The 11,736-nt window shown below is 36.2% G+C and overlaps 1 protein-coding gene across 2 annotated transcripts; it reads right to left on the bottom strand.

Moving 5' to 3' along the window:
* Positions 1-7,749: 7,749 nt before the first annotated feature.
* On the bottom strand, positions 7,750-11,270 carry LOC107808233 (cytokinin riboside 5'-monophosphate phosphoribohydrolase LOG1-like). Of its 2 annotated transcripts, XM_016632740.2 has the most exons (7): positions 11,168-11,269; positions 10,766-10,863; positions 10,543-10,573; positions 9,212-9,311; positions 8,422-8,492; positions 8,155-8,298; positions 7,750-8,040 (listed from the first exon to the last, which is right to left on the bottom strand). In XM_016632740.2, the coding sequence occupies exons 1-7, from the start codon at positions 11,267-11,269 to the stop codon at positions 7,945-7,947; spliced, it is 642 nt and encodes a 213-aa protein (XP_016488226.2). In that variant the 3' UTR covers positions 7,750-7,944. The 2 variants fall into 2 exon arrangements, with proteins under 2 accessions (XP_016488226.2, XP_075076972.1); XM_075220871.1 differs by lacking the exon at positions 10,543-10,573 and having other exon boundaries at positions 10,747-10,863; positions 11,168-11,270.
* Positions 11,271-11,736: the final 466 nt, after the last annotated feature.

Raw genomic sequence — 11,736 nt, 5'->3', positions numbered from 1 at the left:
AGAGTATAACACTTAGTCCTAATTGTTGAATCTCACTGAAAGTGCCTTAATTTGTATGTTTATTACTGAATTGAATGCTCGTAATGGAGTGTCTTGATGAGCTGATCTGGAATGAGTCTTATGCCATGTGTGGTGAGTTTTGTGTAGTCCATGTATTGTACTTGTGTATAGAACTTGCCCGGTATGTGAGTTGAAGCGAAATTTTAGGTGATGCTCGGTTTGAAAAATGATGTTAGGCTTTCTTTGACCTTTTTGAGCTTAATTGTTTATCACAAATAAAATTTGTCCCTAGTTAACCTTTTGGGCCTTTAGACTTTTGTTTGGCACCCACATTACAAGTCTATACCCTTTTGTTCTTAATTGACATTATTTTGATCCTTTTACCTCTTAAAGCACTTCAATTGTGAGAGGAGCGCTAAAAGAAGTAAGAAGGAAATAAGTGTGAGGTGGCTTTTGAGTGGAACCAATAAAAGGATTAAAGGTGCACGTATGTTGTAAACGAATACACCACTAGCAGAAATTGAGTGACAAGAAGAATAAACTGGAAAAAAAAAAAGATGATTACATTGTGTCTTGTTCCAGCTAGTGGGAATGAATTAATAGAGTGCTTAAAGAAGAAGGGAGTATTTGTGGGATGATATTGTGTGTGAATGAGAAGTGGGTTGAAGAATTTGCGCTAAAAATTGCTCATGTGATGTGTTAAAGTGCTTAGGGGTTGAGTCACTATTCCTAAATACATCCTACCCGTCCCTTAGCCCACATTACAACCATAAAAAAGTCCTAATTGATTTTGGATCGAGCTAGCCTACATTAGTAGAGATTTACATTAAGGGCAAGCTTATGGTACCAATTGCATGCATGTGACCTCTTTTGTGAGAGTGAGTGATTTCCTTGATATATGTGAGTATATGAATTGAATGTGGTGGATTGAACTCAGTTTTTGTTGATATAATTGTGAGGGCATATGATTCGTGACGGAAAAGCAAGTCTTAACTTCTGTGTAGAGTACTTTGAGGAAGTGTGAATATTGCATGGCACTTGAGAGTCGACTTTGAGGCTAGGATTGTTCACTGCTAGGCGTAATACATGTACATTGTTCTAGGTGTAATGCGTTAAGGGAAATGGTAGAGTGAAGGATTCTCTAGAGAGTATAGTTGATTGCTCGAGGACTAGCAATGAATCAAGTGTGGGGTGTTGATAATAGGCGAAATCTAGGTGATTTAGCTATTGTTAATGCTTCCGCTTGATTATATTCCAATGACATATTATGGTTAATTGATGAAAAATAGGCTTTAATTGTGATATGTATACATTGCAGGACGAGGTGCATGTATGATGCTTTCAAGAGGATATTGGAATGATTTATGAGCAAGAACAACCCCTCGGAGTTGATTGCGCGCAAGGACGAGATGAAAAATGAACGAAATCAAGCTCCAGGTGTGCGACGAAACGCGCGAAGGCGCGCAGGAGTTCGCGCGTAAGAAAGGCCGAGGCAGAATCATGCGCGAAGAAACGCGCGAAGTTACGCGCGAGCTCGCGCGTGTCCGGTCCGGAAAAACGTTATTTAGGGGTAAAATTGGAAATCTAGAGAAAAAACCCACTTAACCTATATAAAGTCAAGCTCGCCCAAGGTTAAATCAAGAAGGGTTTTCATAGTTTAGTGCAAGAAATAGAGAGGCAAGAGGCAAGGAGGAGTTTTGACCATCAAGTTCTTCTTTTCTTCTCTTGTTTTTGCTATTTTGTGATGAAATTGAACTTATTTGGGATGAACACTAGTATGAGTGGCAGAGACCCATTGTTCTGGGGTCATGGGTAAAACATGAATGTTGTTGTTTGGAGTTTAATTTGACAAAGTGGGTTTATCATATTGGGTTGTTTATTTAATTCTGCGTTCAATTATTTTGCTGAGTAGCTAACAGTGAAATACTATCTACGAATCTTTAGTTGAACTCGAAAGTGGGAACTTTAGATTGCATATAGAATTAAATAGAGCAAGTTCTTGAACCTGGGTCTCGGGGAACGGATTCGCAATTGGGATAGACATATACCCAATTGCCTTGCTTGGTTGAAATACAGGAATTGTAAATGCGTTCTTGTTAATCTTAATTCCATAGACATATAGGCATTGAGTTGACTTGAATAGGCGAGTAAGAACTCGACAGATTCTTATGAGTAATATCAACCCTGTCAATCAATAACCCAGATAAATTGATTAGTCATTCTAAGCCAAGAACACAACACGATTTTTAACTATGCCCGTGACCCTGGAATATCCTCTCCTACTGGTTGTTACTCAAAATTGATATTCGTTTGGTTACTTGCTTTTGTTAGATTAATTCTTTATAGTTTAAGTAGTAAAACAATTACATCTCTCTTTTGTGAACAATCTCTTGGGTAGATACAGAAATTGGGTTTGAATCAGTCAACAGTTAATCATAAGTCTTCGTGGGAACGATACTCTACTCACTACTCTATTACTTGACGATCACGTGCACTTGCGTGAGTGATTTTGGTCGCAACATAGCGTTACCATGGACATCTGGGTATGAAATAGTTGGGGGCAACATTGCAAAGCCAAGGTCTCTAGAAAATGATACAGAGCGGCATAACATCTCGGTACCACGCTGACATAATCAGTTCTTCGACAGCAGTGGTCGTGAATCAAGCTACTCAGGGCATCAAGGCCACAAACCAACCACCACTTTAAAAACTCATAAGTTTTTCTTTGTTTAAAGCAGGAACAAAGTAGTGCAGAATGTCGGTCCTAAGTGAACGAATGTCACCAAAAGTAAGATCCTTAAAATCTCCATTTTTCTTTTATTTTCAGCATGTATCACTATTGTTCACACCTCCTATTTCTGAAGCTTAACTCAGGTAGAACCATTTGCCCTAGGGGATCCAGCTCATAGTTTCCGGGTAGAAGTACTCTTCGCTCAGGGTGTTTTACATAGCTTAACCCAGGTAGAACCGTTTCGCCTAGGGGGATCCAGCTCATAGTTCCGGGTAGAAGTACTCTTCGCTCAAGTTGTTTTTACGTAGCTTAACCCAGGTAGAACCTTTTCGCCTAGAGGGATCCAGCTCATAGTTTTTGGGTAGAAGTACTCTTCGCTCAGGGTGTTTTACGTAGCTTAACCCAGGTAGAACCGTTTCGCCTAAGGGGATCCAGCTCATAGTTTTCGGGTAGAAGTACTATTCGCTCAGGGTGTTTTACGTAGCTTAACCCAGGTAGAACCGTTTCGCCTAAGGGGATCCAGCTCATAGTTTTCGGGTAGAAGTACTCTTCGCTCAGGGTGGTTTTACGTAGCTTAACCCAGGTAGAACCGTTTCGCCTAGGGGGATCCATCTCATAGTTTCCGGGTAGAAGTACTCTTCGCTCAGGACATTTTACGTAGCTTAACCCAGGTAGAACCGTTTTGCCTAGGGGAATCCGGCTCATAGTTTCCAGGTAGAATTACTCTTCGCTCAGGGTGTTTTACAAACTTAACCCAGGTAGAACCGTTTCACCTAGGGGGATCTAGCTCATAGTTTCCGGGTAGAAGTAATCTTCGCTCGGGTTGTTTAAATACAGTTTAACTTAGATCGAACCTTTTTTCACCTAGAAGGATTCAACACTTTATCAATAATACATGGTGCTAACACCCGATTCTATTTCCTTCTAGTGAGAGAAGGTACCAGCCCCTGATTACATTTTCTTTTAGTAGTACGTGGTATCGATCCCTGGTTATACAATCATTCATTACCAAATTTTATCCCTTTTTAGATAGTTTTTACTACGGTTTCTATCTGTCTTTTCAATAAATTAGATAATTTACAGATTTCTCTAATAACTCACAAAATGTTTCTAGTGCTAGAGTGGGGCAGAAAACTTTTATTCGTTTTTGTTTGTCTTTGATGGCTTTGCAGGCTCTGCCGTATAGCACAAGTGACGATTAAAGCTTGCAGTTTCAGTTTCTCATCAGAAGAAAGAAATGCTTCGATCACAAGATAGTCGGAGTTTAGCTTTGATAATGTGTCAGTAGCCCAGCTTCTCGAGATTCATCTTCTCAAATTCTGATCTAGAAAGCAAGCCATCGAGATTGAGTCATAATCTTTTCTTCAAAAGATTAAGATCCAATCTAAGGTCAACACAAGCGAGTAGGTCAAAAATCAAGATTTGACTCCAGAAGACACGTGGATAGGAATTTTTGTACTCTTAGTTTGCAGACATATGTAGTGCTCTTCTCTTTTCTTTTGATGTAAGAAGATGTAATGGTAAGAGTAACAGTAATAGCAACAGCAACAACTGTCTTAAGTCCAGTGTCCGGTAGTCCCAGCTACCAAAGTTTTTCAGAACTACACTGACATGATTCCTTTATAGCCCAGGATATGTAGGCAACCTCAGAAGCAAGGTTCGATCACCACCTTTTTCAAAATGCTTCCACTAGAGTGAATGTGAGCAAAAATTATCCATAGCATTTATTTGTCTTTGCACGAAAACTCTTCATGTTCTCGAGCAAAGAGGGGCAGCTATAAATGCCTAATTTTTGCCTTGTATATATATGTGTATGTATTTGTTCTTATTTGTGTATATATAGGTTTTAAGAATTGAGTAATGGTTTGATAAACGGGGTACGAATTGGGCTAGTATAATTTAATTAAAATTGTGCCAAAATTGGCCCAAAAGTTGAGCCCAAAGAGCCCAAATCCGGTCCAAAAGGGGGCTGCCAAGAAGAGCTTAAAACGACGTAGTTTTGTCTTGAAACTACGTCGTTTTGGTTAAGTGACAAGGTTCAATCTCATCCACCCATCATGATTTAATCCAACGGTCCTAGTTTGATCTTCATCCTAGGTATTTAAAGCCTAAAATCCCCAAAAATTTGCCTCATTTCCCCCTTATTTCATCTCTCTTCTTTCCCTCTCCTTCTTCTCTCTTCTCTCTCTCTTCACTCTCTCTACGCCGCCCCAGCTCCGCTCACCGCCGCCTGCCGGAAATCGCCGCCGCTGGCGGGCCACCTCCAAACACCTCTAAATTCACGCCACGTAATCTCCACAACTTCCTCTTTCCATATCTCCAAACTAAATCCTAAAAAAATCCTCAAACTCCTTGAATCTTAGATCTAGGAAACTTTCACGTTACTTTTTTGGCCAAATTCTTGAAGCTACAACCACTACCACCCCAAAATACTTACATCAATGGATAGAGCTCCTCAAGACCTAGCTATTGATGTCAATTCTACCCCAAAAATCTGGCGACCAAAATCCGACCTAATTCCGGCGACCTCCCCGAACACCCTCTTTGGCATACCACCATTTTTCGGTCCTTTGATGTATAAAATGGTAAAATACTATTCTTTTTCATGGCTGATTTTTTTATTTTAATTTTTAATTATCAGATTTTATTTTTTTCTATTATTAATTATTTTAGCATTAGTTTTTGAAGTTTGAAATGTTAAATTTTCTTTTTTTGCACTTGTTGAAGTAGTAAAATAGTTTTGTATTGATAAAAGTGAGGTAATGAAAAATACTTAAGAGTATATGGTACTTGTTTGGTTGTTTGTTTACTGCTTCAAGACTCTTTGAGTACAACACTCAAAAGTCAAATTGTTTGGTAAGAAAATGTAGACCTTTGGACATTATTTGAATAAAGTCTATCTTTGAATAGTGGAGAGCAAATTTTGTTTGAAATATTTGACAAGATTTGAACTAGAAAGTCTTGCTTTTTGAATTTAAGAGCAGATTTTGTAGAAAAATCTGTCAAAAAGATTGATTTTTAATTTTTTTTGAAATAGCTGGTTGTTTTGATATATAGAGGGGACTCCATCACATTTTGGAGGGGATCATTTTCTGCTTTTGAACATACAACAACAAAAAAAATTAGCAACTGAAGCATCCTTTAGTAAGCTGAAATTGTAAGTCTTAAGAGTGAATCTTAAAATGCAAACCTTTTCTTTAGAAAAGTATAAGTCCTCTTTAGAGTTTGCTTCTGGGTTTGTTCTCTGAGTTTTCGAGCTGTTTTAACACGGATTTGCTGTTGGTTTTGTTGCTGTTGTGCTGCTATTTTTATGTTGCTTTAGTTGCTGAGCTTCCATTCTTTGTTGCTGTATTTATTATTCTGCGACTCAAGTAACTCTTTAATCTTATGTTGCAGATGTTTTCACATTAACAAGAAGATTTGAACTCATCTTGATTGTTGGGAGCATGTCCATTTAAATAAATGAGTGCTTAGCTAAATTTCTTTATTGTTTAAATATATCTTGTTGTAGTTCATATGTAAAATAAATCCTTGGTTGATCAAACACTTTTTTATTCATGTGTTATTTGTCTTTACCATCTATTATAGTATTGATGCATATAAAATTGAGATGTTCCAAGTAAGTTGCAATGTGCTTAAAGACTCCTTTTGCACCTTTGCAGTTCCGGCCAGTTTATGAAAAATAACAAAAGAGACATGCTTGAAACCTTTATTTATTTTTACAGATTTTATGTGTGACCATCTCTGCTAGGATTTTAGATTTATTTTTTTTTGGTAGAAAGTGGCTAGATCCTACATATGTTTTGAAATTGCTAGTTAAAAATAAGGGTTAATGGCTTAGAGCAAAAGAGGCCAGACTCGCAATTTAGCCCAGGTGGGCTGTCGTAGTAAACCAACATTTGAAATCTATTGGGCTTTCAGCTTGTGCCCATTTCGGAGCCCAATAATTGGCCAAGGCAGATTCTGTCCAATAGGCCCAATGCTTTTAAGAAGTCTATAAATAATTTGTCCATTTATTTCATAGATGTTGTCCCAATGCCATAACTAAGTAAGCAAATTGGCCCACTTTCTCAATAAATAATATGATCTATCTTCAAAATAATACTTACTAGATTAGTTGAATAGACTTATTAAGAATTAGTTAATTTTCATGATGTGTAATAATAATCCAATAACTTAAGTACCTTTAATTAATTTAAACGCTAGGCAACTAGTAGGTCCGTTTTAACTTTTTATTATTATTATTATTTCACGGACTCGCTTGCGTAGCGTGATATTAACTCTTAATATTTTAATTCAGTAATCTCATACTATTTCTACTAGCTTTAATTATTTTCTAATTTAATAAACTCTTTGCTAAACTCGCGGATTCGCTTGCGTAGCGCGATAGTAACTCTTAATAAATAATTTTTTCAATGCACAAATATAGTAATTTTTCTGAAAGTAATAACGTGTTAATAATTCTTTGTCATGACTGTGGATTCGCTTGCGTAGTGCTGTTATGACTAATCCAATAAATTTTGTCTAGATTACACATTCGTTAGCGTAGTGTGATTATGACATTTTATTATTATTATTATTTTATCAAATAAGTAAAAGCGGACATAAGAAAAGCATAAAAATTAAATAAATCACCGTTTATCCAAGTTTAATTCAAGCCAAATGTAGTCAATAAAGCGACCGTGCTAGAACCACGGGACTCAATGCCTTACACCTTCTCCCCGGTCAACAAAATTCCTTATTCGGACTTTGTTTTCGCGGACCAATAGTAAAAGAGTCAAACCTTCCTTTGAATTGGGATTCAAATAAAAGGTGACTTGGAACACCGACAAAAAACAATTTCAAGTGGCGATTCTGTAAATAAAATAATCCCTATTTCAAAATTGTCACTTTAATTAAAAAAAACTCTTTAACCCACATTATCTTTTGTAGGGGTAAAAAGGGGTGTGACAATCATTATTAACGCTTGGCAACAATCTAGTATCGAATGAGAAAAAGTGATCAAGAGAAAGTTACTAGAGAGGAGCTCAACTCAACTTCAACTGACGAGCCAATATATTCGACTGTCTATCAAATTAAAGCAGAAAAAAAGAAAGTAAAAAAAATACAACTGCAAGTAAGTTAAATTCCAATTTTTTCTAAAGCTAGTCTTCTGAGATGACAGGGAGCCATCACCCATTTGCTTCTCTAGGAGGAACATATAACCAGTAGAACTACCTTGATGATATGTGGGATTCGGAGGAATAGTCCAACTCCTCATTTTCCCATTTAAGTTTTGAGGTAACAATTTCTTGGCTGGGAAAGTAGCCCTGGAAAAAAAATGAGATAATTAAACCATGGATAAAGTTCTTGTAAATAGGCATAACGTTCGCGTGTATAATAACTGTATGTACTACTAGACTATAAGTCTTGATCAGTTTTACCTCGAGTTTATTTAGAAGTTCGGTGGCATTAGGAGCTGATACAAAAATTTGAGGGGCGTTGGGGCAGATGAATTCTTCCTCCACTGCTTTCTCAATAAATTTCAAGAGGGAGTCGTAGTAACCATCCACGTTCAATAATCCTACCTGCATGCATTATTATTACTAGTACTAGTATTCCATTCAAAGGGTACATTTGTTTAATAATTAGAAAAGTTTTTAATTAGTTGATTAATGAACTCCCATTTAGGATTTTATCCGAAATTTTACCGGTTTATCATGGATTCCAAGATAAGCCCAAGCAATGACTTCAAGCAGCTCTTCTAACGTTCCATAGCCACCTGTAATTATCCCATGCACGTGCGTACGATATTATTTAACTTGATATTCCCTTGCAAAAAAAAAGGCATATTATTATAGACTATGTGTTTTCCAAAATTTCCTTGATTTTTTTGGCGTTCAATATTTTTTCCCCCTAATTGTCAGAGCAGTAATTAAAAACCACCAAAATGCAAAATACGAAAAGGATATTATATTGGCGACAAAAAAGTAGTTAGACACTGCGTTCTTTTTTGGTTGGTTAGTTACAGTGATTAATTTAAGCACGCTGCATTATTCAGAACTACTCGATCTTTTTCTTCCTACTTAACTATACAGTGTAAGTCTTCTCCGATTCAACTTTAACTTATAAATATACAGTACAGTCAGTCGTAAATAATTTTTACAGTATTAATGCATCTCAACTGGTTATGTAGCAATTATTTTGTAGATTTCTTATGGTACCAAATTAAGATTAAAACATGAACAGTTGTTTGTTGTAATTGTATCCCATTTTTCATCTTAATTATAACGTGATTCCTAAGAAAGTACTAATTAATTTACTTTCCGTGCATATATACCAGTTATACTCATCATCTCTACAGTATAATTTCCTAATATTACTATGCTGTAGTATATATGAAGAATGTATGATGGCATAAGTCAAAGAAAGAAAGGAAATAATTATAAGGTAATATGAAGAAAAACAGGCGAGAATCTAGGAAGGAGAATGATGACGAACCAGGTAAAGCAATAAAAGCATCAGAATGTTTGGCCATTTCAGCTTTCCTCTGGTGCATATCTGCAACTGCCTTCACCTCTCCTACTGTTTCACCAGTTATCTGTGCATGCATATAATACAGTGCATATTATTATTATTATTGTTTACAGTACAGTAAACCTTTTAAGTCAATGCAAAAATACCCACACAGCAAGAGCAAGTCAATCCAAAACACAACTACTGACACTTAAACTTTAGCCCCACACAAGTGGATAGCATTAAGACGCACAGACACACTGATACAAAGTTGATTATCTCCAGAAACGATTGGTGGGGGTTCTTCCTTAGGTTCAGAGGTGGGGGGCAAGGGCATAATTAATAATCATAATAATTTGCAACAACATAAAACAAGAATGGAAAAAGGAGGCAAATTAAAAGAACAAAAGGAAGGAGACGACGCTTGAAATACATATCTCCGGTCTCATCTTTCACCAGGTTCAATAAAATTCATTGTTTTCTGCTCGAACTATATATACATATACAAAAAGAATTAACATAATGTTCGCACATGTATATAATAAGATCAAACTTATTTTGAACCTAATTACATACCGACTCTTGATCATGGATTCGTTGATTAACAAGCTAGAATGGGTCGTACTGTTTTTATTATTAGAATGTGTATGTTTGAATCTTAAAATTAAAATGGACAGCTTAAGAAGAGTTTCCCTTTTCTTTTTTATGGCTAAAGTAGCAAGGAGGAACAATGTCAGGGGGACCAGAAGAAGAAGAGGGAAGGAAGGGGTCAAGGGGGGGATAAAGAAAGTGATAGCTATAATTGAACAAGAAACTTCTGAAAAGAATAATTTTAAACCGAACCTACAAACTAAACAAAAATTCCATCTCGCTGTTTCATCATGATCACATACCAACAACAACAAATTTCATATCAAAGATAATAAGAATGAGGTAGAAAATACAGCAAATGTGGCTACCACAAGATGAACTAGCTAGCTAACCGAAATTGGAAATACGAAAGGACCAAAAATAATTAGTAGTAGTAGATATATACTAGTATTGTGTTTCTCCTTCCTCTCCTCTTTTATACTTGCAATCCCAGAACATGTATACTCCATTTCTGTAAACTTTCACAAGTTTAATTAAGAGTTGTTAAATTCATTTAGTCGATGAAGTATGACACATAAATATGTCAAACTAATTTTTCTCCCATTATTTTTAATTTATATGTTCGTTTACTTCACTAATCTAATTATATAATTAGTTTAAGTAATGTAGTATCTTAAACTCAAAATTATGGGACGGAGTGAGTACTAGTGATGCGAGAAGCATACCTCTCTCGGCATTAATGTCTTGGGAATCACTCTGGAGCAAGAGTATGTAAAAATTAGTTAGGGGTAAAATCTTAATTAGCCAATAGTAATGTTTAATATATATATGGTGATCAATCTGATTAATACAAAAATTATAGGCAAGGTGTCTGTACGTATTTCATGTTGAGAAGAAAAAAAGGAAGATGTATAGAAGAAAACAAGTACTTGCAAATGGAGAACTAACCCAAGAACATGACGACCACCGTTATAAACAGCTTGAGAGACCAAACCCATCAAACCAATACTGCCTCCTCCATAAACCAGGTCTATATTTCTTGATACCTAAAAGCAAAAAGAATAACTCAAAAAGCTGAAAAGCAAGTTGACATCATTTATTAGTACTATAACATTTCACTATGAGCTTAACTAGAGCCGCATAGAAATAATGATTCATACGACAGACCAAACTTGCTTGGGATTGAGACATAGTTCTAGTATGTGCATAAGCTGACTTAGAAAGACAATTTGCTTTTGCTTCTAACAGTATAAGGTAACAACAATTATAAACAGGAGATGCAGACGTCGAATTTAGAAAGTGATGAAAACAGAGAAAAAGCAGAGTAATATATAGGAGTATTTTCCTTACTAGTTCTCTTCCAAGCTCTACGGCAGCCTCCTTATAGATATTCTTTTTTCCAGGGCTACTCCCACAGAACACACAAATCTTCTTGAATTTCGACTGCTTCATTTTCTTATCGTATCGTATCGTTAAATCCGTCGTTACGTAACGATAAAATGTGCCACTTTATGTAACGATCGATTATGTGTGATCGCGTCGTTACTGTTGCGGAAGCCAAATGTATAGAGTGTGAATAAGTCACAACTACTATACCAAAAATTATGACAGCCACCAAATAATAAATAAGACAATAAAGCAATAATAAAGGGAACACCAGAATTTACGAGGTTCGGCTAATTCTGCCTACTCCTCGGACACAACCAAATATTTTATTCCACTCAAAAAATACAAGTGAAATAATACTAAAGAGAGAAGATACAAATGCCTTAAACAGATGAGAAGGCAAATGAGAGGTGTATTTCAATCCTAAACATTAGGCCTTCTTTTATAGGGGAAAAATCCCCCCCAAACTTAACTCCCAACCAATGTGGGACTTTGGCATTTTGCCAATCATCAACAAATCTCCACCTTGGCAA

Source organism: Nicotiana tabacum, chromosome 8, assembly GCF_000715075.1.
Source record: "Nicotiana tabacum cultivar K326 chromosome 8, ASM71507v2, whole genome shotgun sequence".
NCBI lineage: Eukaryota > Viridiplantae > Streptophyta > Magnoliopsida > Solanales > Solanaceae > Nicotiana > Nicotiana tabacum.
The sequence above is the reverse complement of the archived record's forward strand: the minus strand, read 5'-3'. Positions and strand labels throughout refer to the sequence as shown.